The 21,688-nt window shown below is 42.7% G+C and overlaps 1 protein-coding gene across 3 annotated transcripts in view; it reads left to right on the top strand.

Annotated features, from left to right (window-relative positions):
- Window positions 1-21,688, top strand: part of dmd (dystrophin) — a 179,249-nt gene that overhangs the window by 75,656 nt on the left and 81,905 nt on the right. For all 3 annotated transcript variants that reach the window (XM_078291034.1, XM_078291033.1, XM_078291035.1), the window contains 9 exons: window positions 2,120-2,220; window positions 3,152-3,263; window positions 3,364-3,477; window positions 4,076-4,231; window positions 4,384-4,554; window positions 6,593-6,775; window positions 8,774-8,908; window positions 10,334-10,483; window positions 19,926-20,087. In XM_078291034.1, coding sequence (XP_078147160.1) covers window positions 2,120-2,220; window positions 3,152-3,263; window positions 3,364-3,477; window positions 4,076-4,231; window positions 4,384-4,554; window positions 6,593-6,775; window positions 8,774-8,908; window positions 10,334-10,483; window positions 19,926-20,087 — 1,284 coding nt within the window. The remainder of the gene's footprint in view (window positions 1-2,119; window positions 2,221-3,151; window positions 3,264-3,363; window positions 3,478-4,075; window positions 4,232-4,383; window positions 4,555-6,592; window positions 6,776-8,773; window positions 8,909-10,333; window positions 10,484-19,925; window positions 20,088-21,688) is intronic.

Genomic DNA, 21,688 nt, shown 5'->3' with positions numbered 1-21,688 from the left:
GGGATCAAGCCTTGTAGCCTGAGATTAATTAAAGTTGATTGTAGATAATAATTAGAAATTTATTCTGCATACTGATAAGCTTGCCTATCATTAATTTTCAGCACCACTGTTTTTCTTCCCATAGCTCAGAGTGAAAGAGGGAGAGAGAGAGAGAGAGAGAGAGAGAGAGAGGACTTCCATGTGTGTACATGTTTGTGTACACGCATGTGTGCATGTATGTGTTCGTGCATATGTGTGTGTGTGTGGTCGAAAACTTTCTCTTGACCCAAATGAGAATGTCAGTTCTCACTGTATCTGCCTTGTAAAACACATCAGTACTCTTGTCAGGTGGGAATCCGCAGCTTAGTTTTGGGTCTTGACCCATAGTTTGAAAAACCAAACTCTAGTGGATATTAAAAAAACATACATCCCTGATTGGCTGAGGCAGTCTGCAGCTTGAAGAGAGATGATAATTAAAAATCTATAAGCTACATTTTCTTTAATAACTTTGACTTCATGGATGAGTGAAGTATCATCCAAACCTACTGCGGATTCCAAGTTATTAAAAAGCTGATTGAGGCGTTCGATCAATACCCCTGATTTAAACGTTATTACACCTACGATTGATTCGTGATTTTGCAGCAGCGTGCTGTAGTGAGTAGGGAGACTGTCCATCAACCAGAGAGCGTGGGTTCAACCCCCCCCCACACACACACACACACACACACACACCCCACCCTTATCGGCAAGCACCTGTCTTGCTGAAGTGTTCTTGAGCGAGACACTGAATCCCTGCCAGCTTCAGGTTTGCTGTAGCTGACCTCTGACCTCTGACCTCCCTGTGGGGCAATAAGTAAGATTCTCACTGTCCTATAGCACAAAATGACCATATTATACCTGCAGGGGTTTATAGGGTTGTTGATCAGTACCAGTGACTCAACGATTACTTGACCAGGCGCAGAGATTACTGGCTTTCAAAACTCACTTTCTGGTCCATTATCTGTTCTCTTTGGTTTGGAGCTACAAAGGCAAAAAACCCTCATTCTCAAGCCAAAAAAAAACAAATGACAAAGCAGTAATTATTCCTGTATTTAGCATGGTGATATATTAGCTCTTCACTTGACGTTTCTGTTGGATCTCTGCTCTAATTAGCTAAGTCACTCGTCTCTATTGAGAAAATGGGACTTTATTATTTGTGTCAAATACAGGCCATAAGCTGTGCCAGATGCTACAATTCCTTGGTCTCTGATCGTAGATTACTTAAAGACAAATTAATAAAGAAAAGAGCCATAACACACTTCAAAAAACTTGGGGGGGGGGCTTCAATTAAGCTGCACTAAAGCCTGTGAGCCACCTTGGAGTGAACAAGGAACTTCTTTCCCAAGATGTTCCCACTGCAAACTATCTGAAGTTCGACAGGAATTTCCCTACCTGTCCATTCTTAATTCATTCTGCATGGTAGGGTAAGCAAAATCGAACACTATGAAAAAGGCTTTCATTACGGAAATGTTAACAGCGGCAACCAGGCACCTTGGCTGCTCATAACCTCTCTTGCCTGTCATTCCCGCTCTTGCTCACCTCCCCGGCTCTCTCCACTCTATACTGTATAATAAAACAGACATGCTGTGAAAACGATTTTGAAAAAAAAAGAAAAAGTGCCCAGAGCATTTTGACTTCATGGCATTTACATCGGGTGTGGGGGAACACATGATAGACGGTTTTCCGATAAGTCGTATGAAGATGTGAGCCTTGTTTTCTCCTGCTGAGGCTTTCACTGTCTAGAGAGGGAGGGCTTGTTGATAGATGTGTCAAAGAAATGCTAATATGATGATTGATTTCCAGACAACCTGCTGGATTGCCTGGCAACACTGTACTTGATGTGCATTGTGACACGCATACTGTACGCATATTAAAAGTGTATGATTCAATTTTATTAGGGAAATTGTTATTAGTTATTTTGCGTATTTTGTGAGCAACACATAAGGTGAAGTGTTACCAATGGCTGATTTTTTAGTATTTTCAATGATCCTCACAAATGCTCAAATAAAGCCAAATCTCTCTCTCTCTCTCTCTCTCTCTCTCTCTCCCTCTCTCTCTCTCTCTCTCTCTCTCTCTCCTCTCTCTCTCTCGCTCTCTCCAGTCCCTCCAGGTGGCTCTGGCTGACCACCAGGGGGAGGTGGACTACGTGACCTCGGCCGTGGAGGCCGTCTTCCAGAAAGCACCGGCAGACATCAGCCAGAGGTGGGACATGAAAAAGAGTGGAGTACATGTCAAGCCCAGGATAATAACATAATAATGACATATTCATGCATACTTACCTGAATTAATTCAGGTTAAGGGCTTCCCACAGACATCCAGTGTAATACTGTTCAATTATACAATAAACGTGTAATCAAACAAACAGCATCTTCATGTTGGAGGTGGATGACTGACTGAGATCTGATTTTTAATAAATGGCCCGATATATTGGCAACCTGATAAATCTGTCTAACCCTAGCTGCGTTTTGTGCTTCGTTTTCTCATCTCATTTGAAGAATGCATACAAAAATATATGGCATGTAGTTTCACCAAATCTAAATTCTAGCAAAACTATGCACAAGCAGCTGCACCTATTGACAAATCTGATGTGGTAATTGCCCTCAATGGCTCTCATTTAGGGTTAAATCAGCATCAGAATCACTTTAGTAGATTTACAGGAAACTGTCTTGGTGACATTGGTAGAGAAACAATGACAACTAACAAATGAACCCAGTGGGTACTGACACACATTGCACAGGGACAGGATTTCCCATACAGTGCAAGAGAGGAGAGCAGTGCATACAACAGTGGACTGTACATATTGTATCACTCTACATTATACAAAAAATCTTTCTATTAGTATGTGCATTCATGCAGTCGGTTTAGCCAAGTCCAGTGGTGCAATGCAACAAAATACCAACTTAACTGGGATGTTCAGTTGATGTTCAGCCAGTCCCTTTTTAAAGCAATTCACCCAGTAAGATTAAATAATCTTTCAATAATAACTCAACAGTTTGACTTTTGTTTTTTATGATTTTTTATGATAGATTACTATATAAAAGTTTGAATATTATGAGATGTGGTATGACTACTGATATTATGTGTGAATATATAAATACTACTATAAATATAAATACTGTATGTGTTACTGTAGGTACCGTATAGAGATGGATTCCATCATGGCGCGTTGGAGACGAATCGGGGCCACGCTGACGGAGAACACCCAGAAAATCCAGGAGCTCATGGCCAAACTGATGCAGTTTGAGGTGAGAGGGACCGAAGGGTTTGTCAAGTTATTCACTTCTTAGCCAGGATTTTAACTTTTATTTCACTACTCATTGCTGTCTGTCTCTCCCTCTCCGTCAGAACGATGTGAAGACGCTGAAGAAGTGGATGGCAGATGTGGACGTCTTCCTAAACGAGGAATGGCCGGCGCTGGGCGACTCCGAGGCGCTGGAGAAACAACTAGAGCAATGCACGGTGAGAAAGGCCTGAAACGCCTCAAACCTGGCAACCCGGCCAGATCTCTGACTAAACCAGAGTTTCACAACCAGTGGGGCACGGTCCTTCAGGGAGGCAGGAGAACTGAATATGAAAAAATAAAAATCTGTATTCGACCATGGCCGGACCAACACTCCTGGCTGTCCATGTGAACAAAAACAGCAGCAGGCTAAACATTGACAAGTTGAAATAAATAGCTCAGTTTGAGTTTTTCTTAGCTAGGAATTACATTCATCACAGCAATATAAAAGGTTATTAGGCTTGGGACTGAGGCTTATATAGGCTTGGGACAAAAATGCCCCTAAGACTTAATAAAATAACCCTCAGAATTCATAAAATACCTGAGAGTCCATGAAATATCCCTCAGAGAAAAAGACAGGGAATAGAAAATGTATATTGTCAGATAAACGCCTTTTTCAACAATACTTTCGATGAATTTGCTCCATAAATTCTGAAAAAGGCCACCCAAAAACCGCCCAAGTGGACAAAAAGAAGAGCTGTAGAATATGAAATACACACAGTCACTATCTTACCTGGGCTGATCATATGATGTCTGTCCTGCGTTTTGATTGGCCAGGCCCTGGTGAATGACATCCACACCATCCAACCCAGTCTCAACGGCATCAACGAGGTGGGCCAGTTCCTCAAGAAAGAGGCGGAGCCACCGTTTGCTGTCCACATCCAGAAAGAACTGGATGACCTCAACGGCCAATGGGAGAACGTCTGCAAACAGGTGTGTGTGCGCGTGTGTGCGTGAGTATGTGTCTCCTTATCCAGGCGTAAAGAAAACCTTGATCCTAAGTGTGTGTTTGCCTACTTTTATGTGTGTGTATAATGCTCTGTGTGTGTGTGTGTGTGTGTGTGTGTGTGTGTGTGTGTGTGTAGGCCTATGCTAAGAAGTCAGCTCTGAAAGGCGGCCTGGATAAGACCATGGCTCTGAGGAAGGAGATGCAGGAGATGCAGGAGTGGATCAACCAGGCTGAGGAAGACTACCTGGAGAGAGACTTCACATACAAAACCCCCGAAGAGCTGCGCAAGGCCGTGGAGGAACTCAAGGTGTGTGTGTGTGTGTGTGTGTGTGTGTTTGTGTGTGTGTGTGTGTGTGTCAGATACAAGGCTGTGGAGGATCTGAAGGTGTGTGCATGTGTGGGAGAACGAGATAGCGAGAAAGCGAGAGAGAGAGGCAGAAGCAAAGTGAGAGACAGAAAGAGACAGATAGAGCGAGAGAGGGAGAATCTGTACGTGTGTGTGTGTGTGTGTGTGTGTGTGTGTGTGTGTGTACGATGACCCATCAACAGTGTCCTCTGTTATTTATCTTTATGTGACTATCCAACAAAACACTTATCCAATCCAGATCTCTCTTTCTTCCTGTCTTTATACTCTTATCCTCTCCCTCTCTCTCTATCTCTCTCTCTCTCTCTCTCTCTCTCTCTCTCTCTCTTTCTCTTTCTCTCTCTCCTTCCCGTAACCTCTCTCGCGGCTTTGCGTCTCTCTTTTAATCTCTTTTTCGTACTCCTGCTGAAACAATGTCGTCTTCCTCGCTCTCACTCCCTCGATTCCTTCATTTTGTAGTGCGCCGCATCGATTTTTCTATTCAGTGCAAATACCTTTTTTTTTTTTTTTTTTTTGCTTCTATGACTTTGTAATGTGATATATTTTTAATGTAAATGTGTTGTACTATTTGCTTTGTGATATACCAAAAAGCCTTGGCAAGTACTCTTCCATTCATCCCCCACCAAAAAAGACTTACTTGAAAGTCAAGTTGAAAATTAAAAATTGATTTCACTCTCTCTCTCTTGCTCTCTCTCTCTCTCTCTCTCTCTCTCTCTCTCGCTAATCGCTCTCTCCTCCTTTCACCTCCTTTTCTTCTCCTCGACTCTTTGCCTCCACACATTTCGTATTTTTCTTCTCTCCCTCTCTCCACCTCTCACCTTCTCTCCTCCATCTCCCCCCGTCGCGCGCCGAGCTTAAAGGAAACTCCATTCGTGAATTCGTTCATTCGTTTGTTCTCTTAATCCCCCTCTTCTCTCGCTCCTTCTCTCGGCTGGAAAAGTATTAGCTACACTCCTTCATTCATTGATTCGTTCGCTTGCTCGTTGCCTCCGTCTCGCTCGCGCGCGCGCTTCACACTCACTGGCTTTGTCAACAGAAGATATATTGATCCATTTGTTGGTGCATCCATCCCTCCATCCGTTAAGCTCTCTCTCTTTCGTTCCCTCTCTCTTGCTCTCCTTCCTCCCTCTCTTGCTCTTTATCTCTTGCCATCTGTTCCTCTCTTCCGTCACTGTTCAGTTGACTTTAAACAGCTTTATTGATATGACAAGGCTCATCGTTGCAGACATACTGTAAAGCAGCTAAACCAAAGGTCTTGTTCACACTATTCCACTTTATTTGTTGTTGAGAAAGCGCTGCCTCAGCTGCACTTCTGTGCTGATAATAGAGGGCTTTCAGGTGGGCTTTCTGGCGGCCATGTTGGAAGTCCGCAGCTCTTTTTAGCTTGCGTATCTAAACTTGCGACTCGGAGGTTTCAGCAGTATGGAACAGGCATGGTTCATTTCTGTGCTGTTTTTGACTGGAGACTTTTGTTTTTCTCAACCATGGCAAAGACGAGGCTGCCTGTGCTGGCTTTGGCGATGGAGGCAGAGGAACCTATGAGCTGCCTTACATAGCAGCAAACCCCGCCTCCACTTTCTTGTGATTGGTCAGCTCACAAACAATTTGGTCGACATCATGTGTGCTCCTCTAAAGCCTTTTCTGAACAGTAGAAAGCGCTCTGTTCTCCCTAAAAAGCCAGCTGGTGCAGCATTTTTTTCCCATCGCTCCCCATTGACTTTAAAGTAAAAAAGGGGCAGTTTGAAAAAAAGCAGAGTACTGTGAACACACCCGAAGTCATTGCTTAAATCAAAAGCTGTAAGGTTTTTACACTGTGTAAGTAGGAACTTGCCTCCTCACACACACATAGATGTCCAAATTTCAGCAGAGAGGTCAAAGGCAGAGTTGGGACAGTCTCTAACAGCCAGCTGTCCATGAAAAAAATATCAATTATCAATTATGGATCTCTCTCTCTCTCTCTCCCCCTCTCTTACTCACACAGAGGGCCCAGGAAGAGGTCCATTCTAAGGAGCTGAAGGTCAAACTCCTGACCGACAGTGTCAACAGCTTCATCGCCAAGGCCCCGCCGACGGCCCACGATGCCTTGCGCTCGGAGCTGGATGTGCTGACGGCCAACTACCAGCGCCTCTGCAGCCGCCTGGACGGGAAGTGCAAAACTCTGGAGGTACGACATCTCATCTTTCTCTCCCTCGTCCTTTCTCTCTCTCTCTCTCTCTCTCTCTCTCTCTCTCTATACCAACCCAGCCCCTTTTTTTGAAACTCTCTGGTTAGCCTGCTGCCCATAATAAATGTGAAAAGAAAGTACACGATACAAACCGAACTAAACAACAACAAATGGAGCTGTGAGTTGAACCCAGCCCTCTTGTCTGTATTCACTGTGATGAGGGGGAACCGCTGGAGGCGTCATTTTAAGACTCTTTGTCAGCGTTTGGAAATAAAAGAATTATAAATGTTATTTGGATAACCTTGGGCTGCTTAGCTGAGGATAAAATACAGTTGAAAATGTTAGGGGGACATGGAGAAATGGGGGAGGGAGCGTGTGTGTGTGTGTGTGTGTGTGTGTGTGTGTGTCAGGAGTGCCCAGGGTAATTGTACCCTTACATCTTGTGTCAGGGCCAAGGTTATAGGGCTCACATTCATCAATAACAGCCCTGGAAGGCGTGTGTGTGTATGTGCATGCCCGTGTGTGGGCGTGAGTGTGTGTTTGTGTGTATGACTATGCATTTGTGTGTCTGTGCATATGTGTGTGTGTGTGTGTGGCTGAGAGGCTGTATATATTATGGATGAGCTGAGGTGAAGCGGGGTTAGCCAAACAGTGTTTACTCAAATCGTTTCAGGCTCTTCGCTTACATTATGAATGCTGCCTTGGACCCATAGGAGTCTAAGCTGAATGGAAAAAAGTCGAATCTAATAAAATTTCAATAATATTGCAGGAAAGTTTTCATGTACAAGATGTTGGTTGATTAAGAAATTCTGCGATAAATAATGATGGAAACGCATATTGAATAAATAACGATGTGAGCTTTGTTCAGTCTCTGGAAAAGTGGCTTTGGACACTGAAAAGTTGTCTGTAAACTATCTGTCCAGCACTTGTTGATATTATACACACTGCCACTCCCATGGTCTTATGGCTAATAGTTTGTACATTAGAATACTGCCAACATCACTTCTGTGTTTTTGTCTTGTCTCTTTGGAGAGCGTCAAATTTGCTCCAAACTAATCAAAGACTCTAGATTTTTTGGTGGATGTGTTTTCTGATGTAGCTTCATTCTACATTTAGAAAGCCAAATCAATCACTTCCACCCAGCTGATGGAAACGTTCCTAATTCACGGATGGAAAAATAATCATCAAACTTTTTGATGTTGAACACGACGGCCTGCACCAATGTCGAAAACTCATGTAAATATAGCACCAAAATGAAAGTTGAGATGACTTCAGTAACTACTACTTGAATTGTTTTGTGAAATCGGGACCTAAATATCAATTCATCTTTTCAAAACAGTCTAAAGCTGTTTTAATGTGAATTTTTTACCTTACCACAATATCATATTGTGAAAATGTTGTGCTTGTTTGGGTTGACGTTGAACTTTGGCACCTCCTGCACATCGTCGTCCGTCAAATGCTTGGTGGGCAGCCTCTCTCTTTCATCTCTCTCACCATCTTTCTCACCCTTTTCCTACCTCTCCTCTCCCTCTCTTCCTCCCCCTTTCCTCCCTCCTTCTTCTCTCCCAGTCCTCCCCTTTGTGTTAGTCTCCCTCTCCCTCTTCTCTCTTCCCTGCCTCTCCCCTCTGCCTCATTTTCTTGAGAAATAATCACCCCAGCGCCTTGGTAGTCTCGCTTCACCCTTATTTGGAAAGAGAGCGACACTTCTGTCAACAGACATTTAATATCAGCTGTCATCCATCCATACATCCTCTCTCGCTCTCTCTCTCTCTCTCTCTCTCTCTCTCTCTCTCTCTCTGTTTATCTATTTCTGTCGCTCTCACTCTTTCTTCCCTCTAACACACAAAATGTAAAAAATTGTTAGGGTGCATTATCTGTTTTTTCATCAATCCATCCACAAAACCTTTCTGTCTCTCTCTCGCTCTGTCTCTGTCTCTTTTTCTGTCTCATTCTGATCGTGTGTGTGTGTGTGTGTGTGTGTGTGTGTGTGTTTTCCAGGAGGTGTGGGCGTGTTGGTGTGAGCTGCTGTCCTACCTGGAGCAGGAAAATGCCTTCCTGGATCAGCTGGAGCAGAAACTGGACGAGACAGAAAATCTCCAAGGAGGAGCAGAGGAGCTGCAGGAGGCGCTGGATGTGAGTATGAGGAAGAGGAGGAGGAGGAGGAGGAGGAGGAGGAGGAGAAATTAAGGGAAGAGGTGCACACACATAAAGTTGGCATCCCTCAGAAATTCTGTACCTCTAAAAAGTGAGGAATAACTGATTGATTTTCAAGTCAACACAAGTATCAAATGTTCGGCTTGGTCCCAAGGCTACAAAAATCATTATAACTTTTGAATTTTTTACATTTTAGCCATATAGTCTGCACTTTTACCCAGACTGACTTTCAATGAGTGCAGCAGTTGAATAAGCTCAACTTCTCATATCAAGTAAAATTACCAGCAACCAGCAGTGAAGAGTGCAAGAGTCAGACCTGACCTGATAATATCCTTCTGACCATAGAATGATCATGCATGAGAGAAGTGCTAGGAAAGCACATAAATGAAGGGTTAAGGAGAGAGATGGAGAGCTGGAGAGTGGAGGAGAGAAATTAGAGGGAGCGGAGGAGAGTGGGTATCACTCAACGGGAAGAGGGTGATGTCACATTGCTCTTGAATAGATTAGTTTCCATCCTGCAAAGTACAGACAGTGTGAACGGCCATGGAGGAAAAAAAAAATCTCATGTATTTTGCACTGTACCTTATTCTTGCAATTAGACAAGGGGGGGCACACTGGCGTTAACCCCAAATCCAATGGGGAAGGTAAAGCAAAAAGGCTTGCTTGTTAGCCTCACCCTGTTAATTTGCCTTACAGTGCTAGTGCAGATCCCCCTAGGTGTTACATCCAGGGGTTTGGTCAAATTAACAATGCAAAAAGCTTAAAGCCTCGTAACCAGGCGGCGTTGTTGCATTTATATGTTACAGAACAGCGGAAATGCAAATGACTGCCCACTCTCTGCCGTGTTTTACAGTGCAAAATGGCCTGTTGGCATCAGTTGGGCACGTTTGGGGAATTTCAGTAGATGTGAAAAGCTGCAAAGCACCGACGTTGGAGGAACAAGGGCTAATTGACCTCTTTTAGCTTTTACATGTCATTTATCTAATGCTCTTACCCAGAGCATAATTTCCAATACGCTTCTCCTACCTCATCATTAGTCACCTTGAACCAAAGCCATTTTTCTATAATAAATGCACAAGGGCAGCATCACATTATCACTGACACCACATAATCAACAAGTTGTATGACTGGCATGTTTTCAGCGGTTAGCTCCAGTTAATAGATGCTACCAAGCCTAATTTTTTAACTCAAGAAAATTTTGGACGAGGTAAGATTAGATAAATATGTAGTCAGCCTCCATGGTCCGAGGTACTGAACACCAAGAGCCTGCCAGTACAATGAAACGAGAATAAAACAATGAAGACGAGGCTTATGCGGTTTCATAAAGAACAAAACACAAAAGCAAGTCTATGGAAGTGTGTTTCTACAAAGTTATTTAACTGATGATGCTATTTGTGCGTTTAGAGTCTGGAGGCTCTCTTGCGCCACCCAGAGGACAACAGGAACCAGATTCGGGAGCTGGCCCAGACGCTGATGGACGGAGGGGTTCTGGATGAACTGATACAGCAAAAACTAGACGCTTTTAACGCACGATGGGACGAACTCATGGCTAGAGTAAGACACACACACACACACACACACACACACACACACACACACACACACCAGGGGTTGCAATCTGCGGGGAGCTAATACTTTTTTTGATTTAATAGTCATTCCTGGGGTAACAACTCCTTTCTATCATATAGCTTGCTGCAGTGCAATTTTCGTCTCGATTTAGTGTGATTTCAATCCAGGCTGCAGCTTTTTATTCATTTTCCACAAGTGGATTGCAGTGAACAATTGGATTACCTCTGAGAACATAATTATTACTCCGCAGCAACAGTTAAAGCTAAAAACTGGAAAAAAAGGTTCTCATTAAAATCCTTTTCAAAGATTTTAAAGGGGAATATACCAGTTAGTGCCGGAATTCATACATGTTATTCCTATGGCCAAGGGCAGTCCAATCAGGATGTGAAAGCTCTATTCCAAAATACTAACCATCCATTTTTAGAGGAAAATCATTACAGCTTGGTTCATCATTCAGTATCAGTATAAAAGAGCTAGTACTTTAATTTGTGGTAATCTTGTGCCATCACCCATTTTGTAAAAGCAGATATCACCTTTCTCACATGGATGATATCTCTGTTTTTTTGAGCGAACTTCTTCATTTGTGCTCATGTACAAGCGAGAAAGCTTAGAAAACGGAGGGTTGAACCTGTGTCATCATCAAGAGGTGCTCCAATAGAAAATGAATGGGAGACTGACTCTGCGGGCCGGCAGAAAATTAGCTTTTATATCCGAATAAGCTTCATCCTGTGCGATCATTTCTGAGCCAAAATATGTGCCTTCACCCCTAGAACAGAACTACTGTTTAATCTTCCACTCACTTTTACTGTGTTTTCCAATTGACTGTCTGTGGAGAAACTCTATAAATGCATGGCTGGTTTGAGTTCTCTGGTTTCTTTTGGAGATAAATGTTCATGCTCATAAATATGAATTAAGCTGTCTTAAACCTTAGGAATAACATGTATGGATTCTTAAATTGAATGCATTTCCCTACTCTTCCTCCTCCCTCTACTCTTCCTCCTTTCAGTCTTCATCTTCCTTTTCATCTTCCTCCTCCTCTTCCTCTCCCTCCTCTTCATTTTCCTCCTCATTCCTCATCTTCCCCTTCCTCCTTTTACCCCTATTCCTCCTCCTCCTCCTCTTCTTCCTCCCTTCTCTACTCTTCCTACTTTTCCTCCTCATCCCTCTCCTCCTCTTCCACCTCCCTCTAATCTTCCTCCTTTTCCTCCTACTCGTCCATATCCTCCTCCTCATCTTCCTTCTGCTCCTTCTTCCTCCCCCTCTTCTTCATCTTCCCTCTTCTCTTCCGCAGCCTTGTCTTCCCTCTCTTTCTTGTCCCTCTCATCTTCCTCCTTTTACCCTTCTTCCTCCTCCTCCTCTTCCACCTACTTCTACTCTTCCTCCTCCTTCTCCTCCTACCTCTCTTCATCATTCTCATCTTCCTCCCCCCTTTTCATCTTCCTCTTCCTCCTCCTCATCATCTTTCTTCTTCCTCCCTTCTCTACTCTTCCTGCTTTTCCTCCTCATCCCTCTCCTCCTCTTCCGCCTCCCTCTAATCTTCCTCCTTTTCCTCCTACTCGTCCATATCCTCCTCCTCATCTTCCTTCTGCTCCTTCTTCCTCCCCCTCTTCTTCATCTTCCCTCTTCTCTTCCGCAGCCTTGTCTTCTCTCTCTTTCTTGTCCCTCTCATCTTCCTCCTTTTACCCTTCTTCCTCCTCCTCCTCTTCCACCTACTTCTACTCTTCCTCCTCCTTCTCCTCCTACCTCTCTTCATCATTCTCATCTTCCTCCCCCCCTTTTCATCTTCCTCCTCTTCTTCCTCATCTTTCTTCTTCCCCTCTTCCTCATCATCTTCCTTCTCCTCCCCTTCCTTCTTCCTCCTCCTCTTTCTACTCATCTTTCCTTTTCTCCTCCTCCCTCTAACATTCCCCTTCCTCCCTTTCCTGCTCCTCGGCTTCCTTTTCCTCATCTTCTTCATCTTCCCTCTCTTCCTCTCCACCTCCTCCTCATCGCCCCTTACTCCCAATCATCACCGCCATCATCAACAGCAGCAATACATTCTCACCCACTTGTGGGGATCCTCAATGACTGTGCGACAGATTAGACACACATGCCCCCACACACACACGCACACACACACACACACACACACACACACGCTTGTACAGACACACTGGCACACTCACACACACTCATTGCCCGCTGGGTTGATCCCCCCTCACAATAGAACCAGATTAATGTTCTCCTTGCAGACTGATAAGCCCGCCTTTGTTTGTCTAGCCATCAGAGACAGTGTGCGTAAGCGTGTGTGTGTGTGTGTGTGTGTGTGTGCGCACGTGTCACATTATTTTATTTCAGAGCACTTGTATTTTTTGAGAGGGACTTTCTTTGTGTGTATTGTGTGCGTGCGCGTGCGTGTGTGTGTGTTGGAGCGCATTAGAGAGGCTGGTACGTCTCGTGTCCTTTGTTCCGGTGTGTATGTCAGCATGCGCGCGTGTGAGGTGAAGCCGGGCGGCTCTGAGCCCTGTTTGTTTATCATCTATAAAGGGGAAGAGCTGGTGGAGCTGAAAGACGGGACGCGAATGTTTGTGAGTATCTCTGGAAAGACAGACGGAGAAGCAAAAACACACGCACCGGAATATCGCGTCTGCCTCTTCCTTTAATGTTTTCTCATCGTTTTTCAAGTTTTTTGCCCCTAAAGCGTCCGTATTGTGCGATTTTTTTATTTTTTTATTTTTTTAGTTTACTTACTTGATCAGGGCCTGTAGCAGCCAATAATGTAATAACTACCGTTGTAATAACTGCCAACAACGTAATAATTTTTCCGTTCTTAATGTAGTAAAAGTCGATAATGTAATAACTGGCCAATAATGTAATACATTTTCTGAACCAATAACGTAGTAACTTTTTGCGCGTAATGTAATAAGTTATTACATTATTGGCTGGTTATTACATTATTAGCTGGGTTAAAAAAAAAAATCATGAAAATGTAATAACTGGAGCCGATAATGTAATAATGTACTTATATCACTTTATTTAAGTTTTATTTATTGGCTATAAAGTGTCACACTTCCATGACACTTACCCTTACTGTTGCCTCTTTCAAATAGCTGCTCAAAAACCTGACCCCACACACACACACACACACACACACACACACACACTAGGAATTATGACTATTTATTTGTTTGTGGTACTTGATGGTTAGACTTATCTCCAGCCCTGCCTTCTACTCCTTAACCATTTGAATACCAAATGAAGTGCGAGCACACGTTTGCAAACACAGACAATTACTCTTATGTTGTATAATATGAAATCTATACCTCTTTGAAGATGCTTTGTCCTCGAATACAAAGACCACCATTTCTTTTCATGAAAAATGTCATCTTTAATTAAACGTATTTAAATCACTTTTTCAAGCAAACTGTTTCAACCACACTATTATAGCTATTCAGCACTCTCTCTCTCTCTCTCTATGTATATATACCAAACCTGACTCCTGAAAGGTTACATGAAAATGTATTACCAAATCAGAATCCTTGCCCTATTTACATCCCTGGCTATTTGAATATAGTCATGACAAGCTCGACAAAGAGTCTAAAACCGAAGCATATTATATATAATTCATTCTTGAAGACGTGTATTTTCTTTGGCAGTCCCCGTAATTGACCACTAGATGGCCGTTGATTGACAAGTTATCCAGTCATGTGACTCTGACATCAGGCTTTCTTCCTTTGTCTGCAAACTTCTGTCTTCCTTATCACACATGTTGAAACATAATTAGTGATTTTATTTAATTTAGTAAATACAGTTTATTTAGTTGAGATCCATGCACATAGATTAACATTTCTTATATATTTAGTGCAAGAGGATATACAAATTTGTGAGATCATTCAGAGACCCGCGGGGGCGTCTGCGCCCTCGGCCGACATTACTGCCCTCTGGCTCACCCTGAACCTGGGCCTCTGGCTCACCCTGAAGTTCAGTCTATGGCTAACCCTTTGGTTGACATAGTAGTGGATCCTGACAATGAGCCTGGAGCTCAATACCTACCATCAGAAATCTGATCAAAAATGATTATTAGTTATCTCTCAATCTAGATATGTCAGTGCTAGAGACATTCAATAGAGTCTCACTCTTATTCCATGAACTATCTAGACCATATCATCCCAACCTGTACATAAGAGAGGCACTTGCAGAGAGTTTGGAACTAGACAAAGAGAACGACTGTTCCATTAGTGTTATGAAGCTATACAAGGCTGCTGGACGCAGCAGTGGTCTCAGCACACATATAAAAGAGTTATTTAGTAAGGACAATAGCACACATAACCTTCGGACAGTACAAAGTTAAGGACATCTACTGGAAGAATTAATGACCATTTGTTTGTTGGTGTTTTGTTTTTGTTTTTTTCGGTCAGCAGATAATTTCATTTTGATTCTCTCGAGTTCTTTTTTATATTTGTAAATGAGTGGAAGTTACTTTTCATTTGAGATTGAACTTTACCTCCAGCACCTTACCTCCATTTTGTCAAATGTACAGTACAGTATCAAGAGAATGTTTAGCTCTTTAAAAAAGGGACCGTAAACCGTCCTTTATTATCATTATAAAACTGAAAGATGTGTTACCAAAGTTATCTTTGTAGGTCATGTTATATACTATATTTTACAGTTTACAATTTTGCATTAAGAGGTTGAAAGTTGAGCACAAGGGATAATAGTGCCAGTTTGGTTGAAGAAGTTATTTAAATACACTTGATTAAAGATTATATTTTTCATGGAAAGAAGTGGTGGTCTTTTTTATTTGAGAACACAGCATCTTCAAAGAGGTATAGATTTCATATTATACAACATAAGAGTAATTGTCTGTGTTTGCAAACATTTGTGCTCCCACTTCATTTGGTATTCAAATGGCTAAGGAGTAGAAGGCAGGGCCGGAGATAAGTCTAACCATCAAGTACCACAAACAAATAAATAGTCTTAATTCCTAGAGAGAGAGAGAGTAGGTGTGTGTGTGTGTGTGTGTGAGTTAGGACTAAGATTCAGGGGTCAGGATTGGTCAGGTTTTTGAGCAGCTATTTGAAAGAAGCAACAGTAAGGGTAAGTGTTATGGAAGTCTGACACTTATATGATATGATAATAAATAAAACTTAAACATAGTGATATAAGTATATTATTACATTATCGGCTACAATTATTACATTTTTAATGATTTTCTTTTTAACCCAGCTAATAATGTAACAACCAGTCAATAATCTAATAACTTATTACATTATGCGCAAAAAGTTATTACATTATTGGTTCAGAAATGTTATTACATTATTGGTAAGTTATTACATTATCGACTTTTATTACATTATTGGCTGCTACAGGGCCGTTTGAAGAGGACACTGTCAAAACTCTAGTTTCGTTTTGTGGCTAGTTTTACAGATAATACGTTCAAAAAAATCTACATTTCTGCAGGAAGTTTCAGTACTTTCAACAAACGCATCGCAACTAGGCCTGGTCTCCCTGAACAACTATTTAAAGGAAACACACTTCATCACAAAATAGCTCCTGTAATGCATTGGATATCGCAGATTGATAATATACATAACAGTGTAAGAGTGTCCAAGATTGGATTTTTTCTTTAAATCTGCCCAGTCAGCCAGGTTCACAGCTGACCTGCCCTCCACAATGCTTTACTCAGCAGGTCTGCACCATTTCAATCAGAGACTGGTGCTGCTGCTGCTGTCTGTCAGTCAGGGTTCAGTGCTGTGCTGTTCTGCAACTGAGAATTTCACTCCTTCAACTTTTCTTCAACTTTATTTAGGAAATACCTTATTAACTCAAGTATATTTATTTGAAAACCGCATGTTCTTACCCTGAGACCTCAATCGTTTGAAAACACATTCATCAAAAATAAATGATCTGAATTCTTGAGACTAAACGTTTACACAGGCATTTACTTGCTGACTGAAGTTTTGTGACCCTCAGTCCCATGAAACTTGTTCAAGTCTTGTAGAAATTTAAAAAAATGCACAGCCGCTGAGCCGTGAGACTGAATGTAAATTGTTTTTTTCCTCGATACTTTGTGTTATCTTAATTTAACTTTTTTGGCCGACAAATGTTGACCTTGAAGTAAATTGACTGCTCAGAACGTCTTCAGAGCACTTTGAGCCGCTGACTTTGGCCGGCTGGGTGTTAATGATTTGATTTGAACACACAGGGGCTTTTTGACCAAAGAGTCTGGGAAGCTGCTTTGATGTGGCCAACACCTCACAGCCAGTAATGAGGAGGGCTGGTTTTGATTGAAGCCCTGTCGCTCCTCCAATCGACCCATCAGGGTCATTTCTGCTGATATTTGGTAGCAATGTCACTCTCCCTGACGAGCGCTGCGGACACCGACTGAGACTGTTTTCACTCAATTTACTCACCGACCTATTATTTATGAAGCTTAAGTAACACATAATTAACAGAATGATAGATCAGATCTCATGCTGCGATTGCGGCCACTCGTTTATCGCTGAACTTTTTGTAAAAATGTTGATTTTAACATTCCTTCCTGACATTTTGATCCATCTCATGCTGTATTCTCACAAGAGCAGCTCTTCCCAAAACAATTGGAAATGTTTACGCATATGTTTATGTATGCATGAGATTATTTTTACTGGGACAGAACCGCAATGAGAATGAGAACAGAACCACAATGAGCCTGTTGCTTTGTCGCAGTACTGTAAATAGCTGCCTGCTCATGTCAGTGTTAGCTAGTTTTCAATATTCATCCTCAGAGCAGGTCGGTTTCAGCATTATCAGTCAGGGTTTGACCGATACGGGTTTCTGAAGGCCAAAACCATTACTGATATTTTTGTACTGAAGCTGCTGATGGCCAGTATTTTGTACCACTAGTCATGTTTACGATAAAATAAAATTATGTGTTTTTCCCAATTTTTGTTCATGCCAGTGTAGAAAAGTCTCAGCATTTAGACCATGAGAAACTAAAACTCTCCATTGAAACCCAGACTAATGAAATTCCTTTAGAATTAGCAGCTCTTTAAACCAGAGTGATCCACCGCACATATTCAATGGTGTGGGAACCGTCATTGCATTTAAATGAAAAATGAATGTACAAAAACATAACTGAACAATTGAATAAATGTTATGTGCAAAGAAAATCAAATTTCATTGCAGGTTTCATGGACTTCAGGGAGGAACCTCCATCATATCGGGGGTGAACAACACTGATTGGCTGATATCTGATATTTAATGAAAGGTGTTGGCATAATACATCGGTAATAAGAATCGAAGCAGCAACCCTGACTACTAGAGAGCCTCTTTAACTAAACTGCCATCCTGTCACACCTGTCAGAGTTACATAATTTCTTATTTGTTCAATTGACTTTACAATGCAGGCGACATATTTATATCAAAAGTTAAAAGTCAGCAAAATCTTTTTATTATCTGTTTCCTTATAACTCTACTTTTTTTCTTATCCGGAGAAGAATTTTATGAGTGCAAGAGTCGAATCGCTTTAAGTTCATGCTTCACCAACATTACATGGAGCCAAGTAATAAGCAGTGCAAGCCTCTAAATAAATGCCAAGACAGTTGAATAAGTACATAATCTTATTAAATCAATGTCCCACTTTAAAAGTCATGTGGAGATAAATCCAGCCCGCACATGCAAAAATGTTGTTTTACAGCTCCGTCTGCACTTCCTCAGATCAAAGAAGCGTGTTTGCCATTTTAATTTCAGCGCTTTGTAACAGCTGAAAACCAGTAAGAAGAAGGCTGGTGCGGGGAAACGCTGCGTTCGCTTTGCCGAAGGCGTTTCCAACACGAGGCAGTTAAGCAAATAGTGATCCTCTATCTCTCTCACTCACCATCACCACAAGTGTGTGTGTGTGTGTGTGTGAAATAAGTAATCTGTGTCTGTGTGTGTGTGTGAAATAAGTAATAAGGGAAAACTGGGTGTTTAATGAGAATATGTATTCATGAGCCGACAATTGCCAGGGAAATGGGGTACATTGCCACTGGGAAGGTTGTTATCAATGTTTGTCTAAATATTTAATCTCACTCAAGTTCTCATTTCATAAATTAAACTGTAAAAAATGAGAGCGAGAAAGCACAAAAAGTGCATCCATTGGTGCCGTTAAGAGCGTTGTGAGAGTGTGTGTGCGTGCGCGTGTGTGTGTGTGAATGTGAGTGTGACACGAGGGTTAGACTGGCTCAGGGCTATACATAGAGCCATTATCCTATGGGATTAGCATGCTCACCTGTAACCACACACACACACACATACAAACTTTGTCTCTCTCCCTCTCTCTCTCTGTCTCGCTCTCTGTCCCTCACACACACACAGACGCACAGGTTTATGATGTCATTTATCAGGTCTGTTTCCGACACTCGCTCGGTTCGTCCCGGTTAATCTTGTTGGTGATCCCCAAGTGAAAGAGAGAGAGAGAGACAAGAGAAGGAGGAAATGAGAGAGGGAGAGAGGAGAGAACACTTCGATGGTTGCTAGGCGCCTGTCGCTTCAGTGACAACAGGCGCCCGAAGATTATTGGCTATTGTTGTTGTTAGTGACGGCGGCGGCATTGATGTGGTCGCACTGAGACGACATGAGAGAGAAATCCCGGAGTCCGTCCTACAAGAGGGTACACAGTGGGAGAGTGTGTGTGTGTGTGTGTGTGTGTGTGTGTGTGTGTGTATGCTCCAGTAGGCTCTCTCTATCCTGTGTGTGTGCCTGTGTTTGTCTCTTATGTGTATATGTGTGTTTATGTATGCTTCATTATGTATCTTGTGCTTATGTGTGTGTGTGTGTGTGATTTTCAGAGGAGAGATTTCAGTAGAAATTTCTCCATTTATGCATGAAAATCAGTTTGACCTACGCAACCTAGAAAATGAACAGTTATTAATTGTAAAGGGGGCACTTAAATGAAAAGCAGAGCTGATTCATTATGCGCATAATCTCACACGTATCCCAAAACTATAAACAGCCTTGAATAAATTCGTTTGGTTTCAGAGATATTGAGAGTCGGCGAGTTTTGAATTTGTCCTCCGAGTGAAATCGCATATTTCTGCCGTGTTAAATACGGTCCAAAGGGAAGATGAAACCGCATCAATCCTCGCAGACAGATATTGGGGAGAAGATATTGTTTTCAAGGTTTTTTTTTAATATATATGTATTACGGGAGTCCGGAGCCATATACTGTGTGTGTGAACGTGAGTGTGTGTGTGTCGTAGAGAGTTCAGCTGCATTGTGAGTGAAATGCCGTTTTATCATATCAGCAAAAAAAAGTGGGCATCTCCAGGTTATTGTAAATAGTTTACGGCGTTTATATGCATGAGTTCAAAAACGGAATAATCCATTGACGTGCATTCCTGCGAGCTGCCGGATTGCCTGTATTTATACCCTGCGTATGTTTGGATGAGGTGGGGATAATGATGCCGCTGACCCCGTTTTCCCCCAGGCGGTGCACAGGCAGAAGGAGCTGGAGAAGAGCGTCCAGTGGGCCCAGGAGAACGACAAGGCGCTGAGGCTGATCCAGGAGTCGCTGGCCAACACCGACCGCCACCTCACCGCGTACCTGGCCGACCACATCGACGCCCAGCAGATCCCGCAGGAGTCTCAGGTAGCCGTCTGTGTGTGTGTGTGTGAAATAGAGTAGTCAAGGCGGGCCGCCCTGCCTAAAATCATTTCCATTATTTGGTGAAGACAAAGTTTTAGAGTCACAGGGTCGAAATCCTGTACCTGATTGGACCTGAAAGGACCTAACTGGATGGTTTGGACTTAACTAGACCTGAAAAAAACAGGCTGGATCCAACTAGAATTTACTAGACCCGACTAGACCCTGCCATACCCAATGAGATCCAACTTGAACCGAATCATACTGACACGACACAGCTAGAGCCGACTAGGCATGACCGGACTCAACTGGATGCAGCTGGATCCACTTGGTCCTGACTAGACCTAACTAGATCCAGCTAGACCTGACTGAACTCAACTGGATCTGATTGGACTTAACTGGACCTAACTAGACTTGAGTAGAGGTGACTAGATCTGACCAGACCAGACTGCATGCAAATGGATCCAACTGGTCCTGACTAGATCCGACTAGATGCAACTAGACCTAACTAGCCCTGACTTGGACCAACTGGGCCGCAATAGACCTGACTGGAGCCCTAAATAGACCTGGCTAGACCTGACTAGATCCCAACAAGACCTAACTAAATGTGACTAGAACCGACTAGACCTGACCAGAACAGACTGGATGAAAACGGATCCAACTGGTCCTGACTAAATCCGACTAGACCTGCCTGAACCCAACTGGATATAACTGACGAGACCCAACTAAGCTTGACTTAACCTCACTAGACCCTGACTAGATGCAACTAGACCTAACTAGCCCTGACTTGGACCAACTGGATCAGAATAGACCTGACTACACCTAACTAGACCTGATTAGATCCAACAACACCTAACTATCCCTGAGTAGAACTGACTAGACCTGACTGAACCCAACTGGATCTGACTGGACCTTACTGGTCCCAAGTAGACCTGACAAGAATCAACTAGATCCAACAAGATTTAATTAGACCCAGCGAGACCTAACTAGACTCAAACAGACCTGACTAGATCCATCAAGAGCCAAATTATCAGCAGTTTGGGGGTTTTAGAGCGAGTCCTTCTCAAACTCTGAAGTAAAGTTTTAGAGTTAAAGTCAACTTTTAGTGTAAAAGGGAGACAGCTGTGTGGACAGGTAGAGAGAGAGAGAAGAGAGTGAAAATAGATTGAAATGGTTAGACTAAAGAAAGAAAATACAGACCTTTTGCGTGAGTGTGTGTGTGTGTGTGTGTGTGTGTGTGTGTGTGTGTGCGTGTGTGTAAGGTACCCCAGGAGAGCATGGTAAAAGCTCTGTTTCTCTCTGTGGTCCTAATTAAGCCTGGAGCTGCTTTGGACATGGACAGCAGGAGTCCGCGCGTACACACACACGCACGCACACACACACGCACACGCACACACACACACACACACACACACACACAGTTTCTCCCTTTCTTTCTCTCTCTTATATTTTCTCTCACCCACACAAGCAAATCCTCTCTCTCTTTGTTTCTCTTCTGCTCACACACTCCTTCAAACACATCTTTTTCTCTGTCACACACACACACACACACACATTCATGTCCTCTCTTTGTCTCTCTCTTTGTCTGTCACACGCACACACACCAT

This window comes from Centroberyx gerrardi, chromosome 21, assembly GCF_048128805.1.
Source record: "Centroberyx gerrardi isolate f3 chromosome 21, fCenGer3.hap1.cur.20231027, whole genome shotgun sequence".
Classification (NCBI taxonomy): Eukaryota; Metazoa; Chordata; class Actinopteri; order Beryciformes; family Berycidae; genus Centroberyx; species Centroberyx gerrardi.
This window is presented reverse-complemented; position numbering and strand designations above follow the sequence as displayed.